This window comes from Triturus cristatus, chromosome 10 (assembly GCF_964204655.1).
Source record: "Triturus cristatus chromosome 10, aTriCri1.1, whole genome shotgun sequence".
Classification (NCBI taxonomy): Eukaryota; Metazoa; Chordata; class Amphibia; order Caudata; family Salamandridae; genus Triturus; species Triturus cristatus.
This window is the reverse complement of record NC_140593.1, coordinates 1,073,904,578-1,073,918,269: the sequence shown is the minus strand read 5'-3', so window position 1 is coordinate 1,073,918,269 and position 13,692 is coordinate 1,073,904,578. Positions and strand designations below refer to the sequence as shown.

At 45.4% G+C, this 13,692-nt stretch overlaps 1 protein-coding gene across 1 annotated transcript in view; it reads left to right on the top strand.

The window, feature by feature from the left end:
- Positions 1–13,692, top strand: part of EIF3B (eukaryotic translation initiation factor 3 subunit B) — a 202,960-nt gene that overhangs the window by 111,386 nt on the left and 77,882 nt on the right. Inside the window, exon 6 of the mRNA XM_085629223.1 lies at positions 7,776–7,933. Within this exon, the coding sequence (XP_085485349.1) occupies positions 7,776–7,933 (158 nt within the window). The remainder of the gene's footprint in view (positions 1–7,775; positions 7,934–13,692) is intronic.

Sequence of the window (13,692 nt, the reverse complement as noted above, 5' to 3'; positions counted from 1 at the left end):
TGACCTGGCCCTAGCGGAGTGTGTTGCTGGCTACGGTCAGGGGAGCCACTTGGAGGCTCTGATGGCCGCCACAAACCAGCCACCACACATCGCGCCCACCGAGAGGGAGACCTGTTCCCTGCTGTTCCTGACTACTGGTTGGCGGAGCGGATAATGGCGAGAGACCTGATGCAGCTGGGGCAATTTGGTGAGTGCGGCCCTTTAATGAAATCTGGCAGTGAGAGGCCCTACTTAGCCAGCCTTCGGCGTGACAGGGATCCTCCTTTAATGCCCAGATAATGGGAGGGTCTCTGCAGCATTAGTGCATCTGTTACTCAAAGCCCAGAGGCCAAGAGAGACACCGCGGTGAGCGCAAGCCTGTTGACTGTCGAGTGTTGGCTACTGCGCCCTGATCGCAGCATGGGGGTGCCCCCCCCCCCCTTGCATCTCGCTGATCTCCCTCCTGGGCTGCTGCTCTTGACCCATTAGTAACCTCCTGTCTTGGATTAGAGCATTCACTTGGGCCCAGGAGTAATTGCCCTGTGATCCCTAGCTTCTGTGTGCTGCGATTGAAGTTGCTGTGGGCCCCCGTGCGGTGGGGACTTGGCTTTGCTCCCTCATCAGTATGGGCAAGGTGGACAAATCTCAGCCTAAGCTTCAGTTTGAACAGTGAAAATCGAGGCATAGGGAGGTGGGATTGGCCTGGTCTCCCGAAAGGCAGATGGACACTGTCGAGGATCTGCTGGAGATATCCGACAAATACTGACCGCAATGCAGAAAAGTGTGTACTATTGACAGCAAAATTGACACCTTGGCCTATCATATGGACCGCATGTCGGAGAGGCTCGACAAACACGCCTGGACCTGGCTGAGCGACAAATGTGGAAGTAGAAGAAGCCCAGTCAGAGACTGATACTGCCCCGAAGCAGTTGGGGAAAATCCTCACTGTGCTGCAGGACAAGGCAGATGACTTTGAAGCTAGATCAAGGAGATGTAATATTCGCATTACAGACCTTCTGGAATCTACTGCAATGGGCAACAAGGAGGTATTTATAGAGAAACTCCTGGTTACACTCCTGGGCCGGGATATCTTTTCTGCCATGTTTGCGGTTGAGCGTGCCCATTGCTCACTTGGCCCCAGGCCACCCTCCTGGTGCTCCGCCGCGCCCAGTCATCTACAAACATTTGAATTATAGGGACGCTGCGTTGACATGGGATAGAGAGACCTACAATTTTTAGGGATCCTTGATTTTGCTTTTTCCGAATTTTACCATGAAGGTACAGGGAGCCAGGCGACAGTTTGCTCCCCTGAAACGTAGACTGCGAGAGTATAATCTGGACTATGCAATGTTATGCTAGGCTGACGGTCACCATGAATGGCAAATCGAAGATCTTCTTGGATCCCAAATCTTTGAAGAAAGCCCTCAAGGAATACTCCAAAACTGACAAACGGAGCAGTGAACTGGAGAAGCTGGCCGAGGCGGCTGGCGGCGACCTGGAAGAGCAAGACTAGTATGGTGATTGTCTGGCATTTCCACATATCTCCGAAAGGGTAAGTGGATATTGAGACTGGGTTCTGACGTACACTGTGGGAACTGGGTGGCCGCTGACCTCCGGTAGACCAAGGAGACATGCGGTAACTCTTGATTGTCACTCTTGATTGTCACTCTTGAAGCCGGGCAAGCCTCCCAATGATTGCTCTTCGTTCAGACCATTCTCTCTTTTCAATGTAGACACCAAGTTATTTGCTAAAATCTTTGCAAACCGACTGGCTCCCCAGGTGCCTCTGCTGGTTGGACCTGAACAGGCAAGGTTTGTTCCAGGGCGCAGCTTAACGTACAATCTGCGCACTGTGTTTGGCATGATACAGCATACCAAGCCAAAGATCAAAGCTGCTGCGGTCTTTCTCGACGCAGAAAAGACTTTTCATTTCGTTGAGTGGCCCTTCATGATACCAGTATTGAGGCAGATGGGCGTGGGTCACCTCTTCCTACAGCTAGTGGTGGTCCTATACATTTCCCCTACAGCCAGAATAAGGGTGGGTGACTCGATAACTGCCTGTATCAAGATATCTAGAGGCACTCGCCAGGGGTGCCCTTTTATCACCTCTGCTATATGCAATAGTGGCGGAGCCTCTGGCATGTGCCCTCAAAGAATATCATGGGCACAGAGGGATCCGCGTCCCGGGATATAACCTAATAGTATCTACTTATGCAGATGACATGCTTTTATATATCAGAGACCTTGAGCCCAATTTGTCACCGGTGTTGAGAGAAGTGGTGCGATATGGCGAATTTTCTGGCCCAAAATATATTGGAATAAGTACTATTTTCCCACTGACTCTGGCTATGGAGCCTATTGAATTCGATTTCCCTCTGTCCTGGTCCACCGAGCCGGTGCACTACCTGGGCGTACAAGTTCACACTAATTATGAGGTGGTATTCAGCGAAAATTATGTTATGTTAAGTTAGGTTTACTTCTAGAGCGCACGACTCACCCGGGGGCATCTCGGCGCTATACCTAGTAGTTCGCTGAACGGAAAGTGAAAAGGGGGAAAAACACAGCCGCAGAGAGCCATGAGAGATCAGAACAGAAAGGTTTTCAATTGTTTCCTAAATATTGTAAGGGAGGGGCAGTTTAGGTATGGAGATGGGAAGCGAGTTCCAATAACGTGGCGCCAGATATGAGAAAGCCTTCCCCCCCCCCAGTACGGGTAAGGCGAATTCTGGGGGTCTTCAGGAGCTCCATAGCCTTAGACCTTAAGTTGAGAGTAGTGGTCCATTTTGTTAGCTTGTTTGCTAGATATTTAGGACCTTTACCATTCAAGGCCTTATACGTAAGGCAGCAGGTCTTAAAGTGTGATCATTTTGAGATCGGGAGCCAGTGGAGGTCTAGAAGCAGAGGGGCTGAAGGCGAGCCTGCAGGGCGATTTAGGATCATTCGAGCAGCGGTATTCTGAATGACCTGTAGCTTCTTTAGCAGCGACGGGCCAAGTTCAGCCAACAGAGCGTTGCCGTAATCAAGGCGACAGATCACCATGGCCTGGACAAGTGTTCTGCGGTGCTTGATGAGGAGATAAGGGAGGATCTTCCGAAGAAAGACAAAGGCTAAAATAGCAGGAGCTGGCGATTATGACCAACCAATCGCTAAATTAGAGGAGGATATGGAACGCTGGATTTGCTTACCACTGTCACTTCTGGGTCTCATCTCCCTGATGAAAATGGAAGTGCTACTAAGGTTCTTATTATTCCTAAATGTCCCAAAGGTGCTTCCAGCACACTTCTTCAGAGTCGTCCAATCATTATTGGTGAGGTTAGCTTGGGCTGGCAAACAATCCAGCGCCAAGTGGGATATACTCACACTCCCTTATTCTATGGGGTGGCTAGGGGCGCCTGATTTAGAGCTTTACTATCAGGTGGCGCAATGCTCAAATGCTTTCCATTGGGTACACCAGCAAACTGACTTCCCTCACCTGCCGATGGAGAGGGTTGCGGCAGACCCCCCCCCCCCCCCCCCCCCCTCTCTTGCAACACTGCTGTTTCAGGCACCATCACAGCGTGCCCATATTCTAGATTCTGTTAACACTACTGTGCACGCATGGCAGAACTTGTTGAGGAGGCAGGCAGGCACTATCCCAACTCACCGCTGACTCTGATAGAGTGGTGGCAATGGTTGCCAATATGCAGCACGAGGGAGGTGGTTCACGCTTTGGCGACTCTCGATATCACCAAGATCCTGGACTTGTTCACGGAGGGTGGGGCGCACGGGTTGGCTGAGTTTGATGCCGAGGGACATGATGTCACTTCTCTTGCGAGGTTTCATTTCCACAGGGTGAGACATACTCTTCACGGGATGCTCGGGACGATATGGCGGAGCCGCCTGAGTTTGCTCCTTTCTCCTTCCTGCTGCGCAAAGAATCCCCCAACAATATAGTCTCCAGCATTTACAGCATAGTGCAGGATTATCATAGGAATTTTTTCACTAAAGCCAGACTGGAGTGGCAAAATGACTTTGGGGAGACCATTGATTAAGCCACTTGGCGTTACTGTTGTGAAGCCACGCAGGGCGTCTACTTTTAATGGACGACATCGCCTCATCCATTTTAAGTTCCTCAATAGAATTTATTATACTCCAGCTTAACTGCATAGATATGGCCTTCGAGACTCTGCAGAGTGTGAGCGATGTAGCGCCAGTACGGCTGGGTTTATGCATGTAGCCTGGCTATGTCCTGCTATAGCTAATTATTGGAGATTAAAATTTGAAACGCTGAGCGACTTTGCAGGATTGCTACTGCTGCCGGACCCTCTGTTGGCCCTCCTAGGGCCCTCAAGACAGATGCGGAAAGATACAGGTCGTTTAGTTGACATGGGTTTACTGATGGCAAAACGCAGGGTTGAGATGCGCTGGGCCCAGGGGGTCTGCGCCCACTATTGCAGATTGGTCTAAAGACATGATATATTGTAATACGCAGTCTGAATTGTATAATGAATTACTTCCCCCTCAGAATCGCCCCAAAAGTGTTTAGGGCCTGTATCAGAGTTACTTAGCCGGTAAGGAGATGAACGTGTCGGAATGACGGGATCTGACTCGAGGAAATCTACAGGGTTATGGACATACCCTTTTTTATTTTTTGCACTACTATCTGTCAATTGCTGTGTACATTTCATCCTGTAAGCCCCGGGCCTAGCCTGTGGATGACTGTAAACCTATAGATGTCCATGTATAGATATAGTATGTGCTGGATGGTGTATATGATGCTTCAGTTTGTATAGTTCTACAGATTTGAACTTTGTAACCAGCAACGCAGCTTGACCAATATTGATGTAACACTGAGACTGTTTGCTTTCTTTTGCTTTTGTTTTATTGTTTATCTCAGAATTAAATAAATAAAAAATAAAAAAAGAATTATCTATCAGAAAAACAAGTTTCACACCTTTGGGCACTCTCTGGTGTCTACTCTAACTGTAGACTCCTATTTGCCTTTCTACCTCCCTTTTCTGTGGAGTGTTCTCTTTCCACCTAAAAAAGTTTCAAACTAGACATCTGCACACTGGTGCCTACAATTCTCCTGCATTCTGCATCAGAGGGTGCAGAAAGTGTTAAGTAAGAAACTGAAGGTGGTGCGCTGGTGTGGTGAGTGTATGCAGCTCTGCTTAGTCCCTTCCGCAATGAAGTCAACGTGTAGCACACATCGCACAGGAGTACTTATGGGAAAACCTTCCGGATCCAGACTGGCACCCAGTTAACATTCCAAAGATGAGAAATCTGCTATTAGAGAGAATATCCACCAGAAAGAGCTCAGATTCTAGTGCAGCTATGGTGGTTGGTCAGTCCTTTCGAAGTATTGCGTTCAATGAGGTCCTTTCAGTCAGTTAAGCCTCTTGTCTTGCTGCTCAGGAAATAGAGACCGCGTTTTTGGGGGGACAATTATTTTTTCATATTATTCTAGGTTCACTATCTGTGAAGCTCCTACAATGTGAAGACGGGGCTGTTTCTTGTAATGCTAGTTTTGCTTCTCAGGTATCTTCAATGAAGATCTAAATAACTCTCCCAGTTTCCCACTCTTTCCAATTTTTTAATGCTAAGTGCGTTCTATTTTCTGCTCGGCTTTCTCATAAGTAAATGAGCCATAGAGGCAACTGCCAAATCAAGACATATTGGAATATGAAAGCTGCTGATTCTTTAAAGGGAGAGTCCATGTTTTCACTTCTCTGTGTATTGTCCGTATGAGACGATTTTACTTTCATGTACTTTTTTTTTCTCAGTTTTGTGGTTTGATATTTTTTATCGCACATTTGCGAGATGATCCTGAAATTATGTATATTTTGGAACATTCCGGAATATTCTATATTTGACTTGAGTGACACAACTATAATTACCAATAAATAACAGTTCCTTAGGTTTTTATTATTTTGTTTCTCACAACATATAACATGCACTCTGTATCTCTTGTTGTTATAGGGCAGCCCACTTTGGCTGTGTTAGTTGTAGTACAGTTTGCCTATTTTGGCTGCCCCCCACCCACTGTCCTCGTATGGGTCATAGAAAGCACAGAGAGGGACAGGGAAAAGGGAGGAGAGAGAGAGAAGAGGTATCTCATATAGGGAGAATTAGCCTGCTCGCTATTGTCTAATGAGGGTTGCTATCCGGGTAGTTATACTAGGCCTTTTCAGGGCTGGTCATAAGGGTCTAGGTACTTGTCCAGGGATGCCCACATTTTCCTGCCAGGCTGTCTCCACGGTGAGTCTCGTAGGGCCACTGTAACCGCTCCTCTGAGCTACGTCACCCAGTTGAGCCATCCCTTAAACATTGCCTTGGAGGTGTCTTTCCATTTATTGAGTACCATTTTTACACCTGCTGTTAGTAGGAGATCGAGTAGGTCTCTGCCTTGTTGTGAGTCTGCATCTGTCCTAATAAAGGCAGTTACCAGGGTGGCAAACTCCATTTTAAGAGTACAACCTAACCTAACCTGTTTAAAAAGGCGAAGATCTTCTCCCAGAATGATTTGACTTTTGGACAGTAATATATGAGATGGGCCAGGTCCCCCTTTCCCTTATTACAATTCCAGCACTGGTCATTGGTGTTACGACCCAGGGTCGCCAGGCGCGCTGGGGTCCAGTAGATTTTGTGTAGTGTCCAGAACTTTGTCTGAGCTAGTACTGGGGATATTTTACTTTGTGTGGGGAAGGACCATAGCATCTGAATCTCTTTTTCGCCAAGTGTGTCTCCATGCTGGGACTCCCAGTATTTGCGGGTCTTTTCATTAAGTTTGGTTGAGCTGGGCCGTACCCAATGGTCAACTACCTGGCAAACATGCTCCCTCTAATACTCCCAGACGACTCCATCGCAAAATAAATAAGATGCTGAATAATTTCATCTGGCGAGACAAAAAAGCAAGGATAAGCCTTAAAAAACTAAGATTGGGGAAAAAACTGGGGGGGTTAAACCTAGCGGATTTTAAAACCTTCCCAACAGCCTTCTTGGCAAAACAGGGGAGTTATTGGATCTTGCCCGACCAGGAATACACACCAGTATGGCTGGGATTAGAGAGAGCCATACTAAACAACCTTGAACCCTTAGCCCTACTAACAGCCAATAAACATACGCTAGCAGCAAACCCAATACTCAAAAATACCAGAAACGCCTTACTGAAGGTAGACCAGAGGATGGAACACAGCATAAAAAACTCGAGAAGGGAATCTCTGTGGGCAAACACCAAGATAAAATACAGGGGCAAACCGCTCTCTATGGACTCGTGGGGAAAAACAGGGATTTCCCACCCTATCCAACTCGAAGAGGGAGGGAATCCCACCACTTTCAGTATGCTAAAAAACAAACATAATTTACCAGACATAAAACTAGATAATTTCCTAAAAATCAAAACGGCACTGACCAAAGCGAGACTTTCCGATACCAAGCCGTCAATCATCCAATATATGACCAACCTCAATAAAATAGGCCACCAGGTATAACAGTTCCTTATTTTACTGCAAGTTTTGCTGAATAACTAATTGACCACCTTTTTGGCTCTTTTTGGATTGTTTCATTATGTCTGTATCAGTCAAAAATGTGAACTTGATGTTTTTTTCCACCCTAATTGGCTTTGTAACATTCCACTCATGCGTGATGTGTATATCTAGGGTACCAAAATTAATAATATTTATTAATTTCATAATTACTCCTTTTTAAAAGGTTAGTACGACAAAAGTGCTAAAGTGGCTTAGGTGGTTGCCTGGCAACCATCACCAGATCAAAACGCTGTTTCCTTTCTAACTCCTGATTTGATTTTTATGCAGCGGTGGACAGAGACTTATGTACGATGGTCCCCAAGAGGAACTTACCTATCCACTTTCCATCAGAGGGGCATTGCTTTGTGGGGTGGAGAGAAATTCAAACAGATTCAAAGGTTCAGTCACCAAGGAGTGCAGCTCATAGACTTCTCTCCCTGTGAAAGGTATAGTATATGAGTAGCTTCAGAATACCTGTGTGAGTGGCTTTGTCTCCTGCTTTGTACAGTTGCATTGCAGTAATTGGATAATGGTGTTTTCTGCTTTCCTGAACAAATTAATAAAGCATACAAAAGAGACATGCATGCTTCTCAACAACGGATAGAATCTTTTATGTTCAGCCTTCACTACGGTAACTCATTTTGTTTTATTGCCCAGTTGCTGTTCTTTCTGCCCACTGTTTGTGGACAGTGCATTTGTGGTAATCATTGCCAGTGTTTATTTGGGTATGGGATGTTTTTATTAATTGTTGAAACTACCCGATTTAAAAAATAAACTACCTCCAAGTGCATTAGGTCTGCTCCTGTTTTCTAGTAAAACGTTTATTTTGTTTGCACAAGAGTATAGTTGTGTCGGGTAGTCCTTTACTAAAGGCAACGTGTGTGTGTGTGTAATGTTGAGTAAATAGGGGCATTTCAGTTAATTGTTTTCCCCCAGGATTTGATATTTTTATCTCTTTGATGGCAATGATTTATAAAGGCTACAAAGTTCTTTGAGAGCAGTGACTTTACAAGAGACAACTTTTGCACGGTTGTAGAGAGCATGCAAAAGAGCAGATGCCATATGACTTTGTGGTTCTATTATCTGCCATGTGTCTGTTCAGTAATGTTTCACAGCTGCTTTTCTGTAATCTTTTCAGAAGAGATGAATACATCTAAAGGATGTGGCTTCAAGACCAATACTCACCCAACTTACAAATAAAGTAGTCAGTGGGACCTTTAGAGAACAAAACAGACCTATCCAAGGATGAAAGCATATGCTTCATGACAACTTTTCAGGAGGGACGTCATATTCATAGAATCTTAGGGAAACATTGGCATATGTTCAACAACAATCCATTTCTGTTCGAAGGCATTACCCCGAATACAAGTGTCTAACTCGCCCTAGTACATACATGATCTACAAGATTATTTGTCCATGCAAAATTTGCATACATTAAAAGTACCATCCATTTAAAAAATAAAAAAAAACTCTTACGAAAACATACAGGAACTTCCACAAATTAGATTTCAAATGCACACTGACAGAGCATTTAGTGCCCACACATGAACACATGAAATATTTTATCCTTTGCTCAATAGGACAAATTTAAAAGAGATCATGATGGGTTTTGATAAAAAGAGAAAGTGGATTATCTGTTTCAATACAGTAAAATCAGGTCACTGTAAAAAGCAGAGATGCATTATTGGTTAAATTCATGTTCCTACATTTCATGCATATTTGATATAGTCTCTCCTTTCCCACCCATAAGCTTATCCATCAGGCTCAGAGCTTGATGTACTTAACACAAGTGGATATTATTTCATGTAATGTATTTTGGGTCCAAATGAACCTGATTGTTTTACAGCAATGTGGTCATGTTTCTGCACTAACAGCTACCTGACTTCTGTTAAACAGCAATGATCATAGAATTTGTACCGGAATATTTCAGTATGCACAGGAAACGATACAACAGCTGTTAGTCTACCAAAGACATAATCCTGCAAACGCTAGTGTGCACATGTATTATCTGTTGCTAGACCTGAAGGTTTTTCTATGACTAGTTCATAAAAATACATATACATTCAACAACCATTATCATGCAAACAAATTATCTTCAACTGCAAACCTAATATTTATTCATGGCTTTATACCTGCACAATTTGGAATTTAACTAAAATAGGATCTTTGCAACCTCTGTAAATTACAAATCCTGTTTCAAAAATACGAAAGCAATTTGTTTTTGCTTCGTTTTTGGGAAATAAATAATAAAAAATTATAGATTGATATATATATTCTGAGCTCCATAAAAGTTGATTGACTTTATTTCTTAAAGAGATTTTCATCACTAGCTGACCTTGCGCACTGTGGTCCTTGGGACCTCGCTGTTAGTCCTGCCTCACTATCTTTCAACACCCATTGGCCAATCATCTAAGAGCCCTGAAGAAGTTCCCTTTTGGCACAACTGGGAACGAAACGCGTTGGCTGTGTACCAGTTTTTAATATTGACTGAATAAAAAGAAGCACTTTTTTTCGACTTACTATTTGCGTGTCTACTTTTCTACGAGTGCACCTTCCATCTCTCTGTGATAACATTACTTTAACCATATGTTTTTTTTTCTGTGAATCTCAAAGTTTTTTTTACTAAACAAAATGGATCTCATCACACCTAACTATAACGTTACTTTAACCTTTGGTTTTTTTCAGTGAATTTCTAGTTTTTTTTTTTTGTTTTTTAACTTAAAGTAATATTTTAATACCACCCATAAAGCCATCCCCCTCAGCACACGGTCTTCAGCCGGGCATGGTGTGGAGTTGTCCGCAGAGCCTGGCCTGCGGCAAATCCCCCCACAGCCAGCCAACCCCACTCTGCACACAGCCTTTGGCTGTGCACAGCAGGGGGTTGGCAATGCCAACCCACCCGGAGTCAGCAGCATTGCTTACTAGTAACGTAGAAGGGGCGGAGCCAAACAGGCAGAGCTTGTAGGTCATTTGAAGCCTTTGAATATTCAACCGCAATTAAAGGGGTGAACCATGGACTCTGCTCTCAGACCAGGAGATGACAAGAAAGAACCCACTCATCTTGGACAGTCACTGCAGTAGAGATTGCATTCCAATAAATCAGCGATGCATTCACTTTAATCAAGGATTTCAGATTGTTTTTCAATATGCAATTGTAAAGAAAACAGTGTCCAACTGCCTGGAAAATGGCAGAAACACAGTTACATACCACTAATTGGAAGGGACTGGACCCAACGAGCGGAGCTTGCAGGTGATTTTGCACCTTTGCATACTCAGCAATAATTAAAAGGGAAAACCATGACTATTTTTTATCTTCAAAGGGTGGGGTGACTGCGTGGACCCCATTCCATAGCCTATTTTGGCCCTGGGGCCTCTCTTTTAAATTGGTGGGTGCCCCTGTGCTCACCCAGGGCACCCACCATACACAAGTTGGGGGAATACCTGGACTCCTGCGTCCCCAGCTGGCTCACCGCATGCTGGAGGGTGCTGGCAGTACTCCCACCCGTAGGGAGCAGCTAGTTATACTGCTCCCTTTGGGCAGGAGCAATATCTTGATCTGTCTCCCTGCCTGCGTCTCTGCGGGCACAGAAACAGATCATAAGTCTACTCCCAGATTAGTTTGTGGCGTTTTAAAAATGCTCCCGCTAGGTGGGAGTGAACACATTTTTGTACTAGTGTATCATACCAAATATCATGAATACTCTTGCACTCAAATTTTCATTGCCCCACTGCTTAGAAGCCACAACTATTATACAGCCAACAATTCAGTTGAAAAGGAGCGTCAACTGTATTATAAAATTTATGTTCGAGGTATGTGAGCTGTAGATCAAATGCTTTGCATACTCCTGCCATCTAGTGTTTTGTCCGGATGTTTGCAAGTTGTTTTTCTATGAAGAAGTAATTTCCAGTCACGAGGTAGGTGACTCCTCCTTTCAGTGATATTGCGCATGGGAATTGACTCCATTTTTAGATTGTTTTTTTCCGCCATCGGGTTCCGACGTGACTTGCTGCTCTCCGGTTCAACACCGTTTCTCCGGTTCCCCTTGGTGCGCAATACATTCACTCTCGACGGTATTGTTTTCGATCGCTTAATTCCATTCTCAGCGTATCGTATTTACTGAAAAATCCCTCTTTTGATCGGGTAGCTCGTGGAAGGCCGTCTGGCCTCCCCACGTCGGTCCGCCTTGCAGTAGATGGAAAGGACTCCATTTAAATTCTGCCCTAATGTTTCCTCGCACCGACTCACACGAAGTGTGCAACCTGTTCTTGTCTCCGAAGCACAGAGAACAGGATTGCGATGCATTTAGGGTGTTATGATCCAAGAAAACGCTTCACGACCATCTGGCTCGATGTCACCACATGCAGAACCAACACACCGGTTCCATTCCGGACCTCTTAGGAGAAGGTTCGGAACAAGAGACCGTAGACGCCATCGGGGCCGAGGAAGAACAAGACCCGATCTCCATCTCTGACTACGGCTCCGATAGGGATGAAGACATCCTGCAAGGGCAGCGTACCGTGAGTACAGATCCTCCCTTGCCCCAAAGTCCACCTCAGACCAAGAAGGCCCAGGTCCATCCCCCACCTCCAGGCCACAGTCGGCACCGAGAACATGTTTCCGACGCCTGCCTTCCGATTCGGCACTGAAACATACCCCAAAGCTTCCGGCTCTGTACAGAGCAGTTCGAAATCAGGCTCTGCCCCGACCCCTTTGACGCCCAAAACGCCTTCAGATCTGAAATCCTCGGCATCCAAAACCCCAGCACCCAAAACACCAGCGCCTTAGGCACCGAAACAAACTGATGTGCTGATTCCACTAAAAGAGCAACATTTCGATGTTCCGCCCTCCATACCGGATCCGAAACAGTGGGAGCTCTGTCTTCATCAAACAACTGGACATATTGCCACCAAGGTGACAATAAAATGGGAACCTGAGACTGAAGAGGCCTACCACATTCCTTTAAAAAGGAACACTGTCGGTACTAACCCTTCTCCTTTTCCTCTTCCATCACCTCCTTCTCCTCAGTTTCAACCCTTACTAATTTCACCTGAGAACTCGCCACCACATACGCCTGAGGATCAGGATGATGGGGATGGGGCTTGTGACATTGAGCCAACACCTACTGACCCCTATACAGATTACAACACCAATTCACCCACAGGAAATTATCCTGATCTGTACCCTACCAAGCCTTCTTCACCGGACGACAGTGTAGGATACATAGAACTGTTGGGTAGAGCTGCTAACTACCATGGAGTTCAGTTGCATAAAGAATCCCTGGAAGAGTATTTCCTTTTCAAAACTCTCAGTAGTACCTAAAAATCCTCGCACACACTCCCCGTGCTCAAGGGTATGATCAGACAAGTGGATGACATTTTTAATGTTTGTGTCGGGGCACGTATTCTCACCCCTAGGGTAGAGAAGAAGTATAAGCCGGCACCATCAGATCCAGCATACATAAGGGGACAGTCACCATTGGATTCCTTGGTAGTTTCAAACGCATGCAAAAGGGCCAATTCTCAAACCACAGGAGATGCTCCACCCCCAGACAAAGAATCGAACTTGCTAGACGCTTTGGGGAAGAGAGTAGCCTCCCAGGCTGCGCACTTATGGCGCATCTCCAATACCCAGCCACTTTTAGCTAGGTACGACAGGGCGCATTGGGATAAAATTGAGCAGTTGCTCCAATTTCTACCAGATGAGCACAAGTCCAAGGCGCAAGACCTAGTGCGGAAGGGACAGCTCATATAATTTAAGCGGGTGCGCCCTAGATGCTGCGGACACTGCAGCCAGAGCTGTCAACACCAGCGTTCTTTTAAGAAGACATGCCTGGTTATGCATTTCAGGTTTTAAACCAGAGGTTCAAACTTCTATCTTAAACACACCATTTGATAAGGAACACCTCTTTGGCCCTGTGGTTAATTCATCATTTGAAAAAATGAAGGACATAGAGATGGCCAAATCTATGGGAGCCCTTCAATTAACTGCTCCTTCTGTCTCGGAAGCTCTAAGAATACCTCCTCAGACACTGTCTCTACCACCTATAAAGGCAACAATCAACCCTCTGCCTCTAAGGGTTTCTTCAGAGGGGGTTACAGAGGCAACAATGGCAAGGGTAGAGGTTCTAACACATGCGCCTCCCCCTCCCCCTCCAATACCAAACAGTGACTTGTCCAGACTCCGCCCTACCATTTAACACCTGTC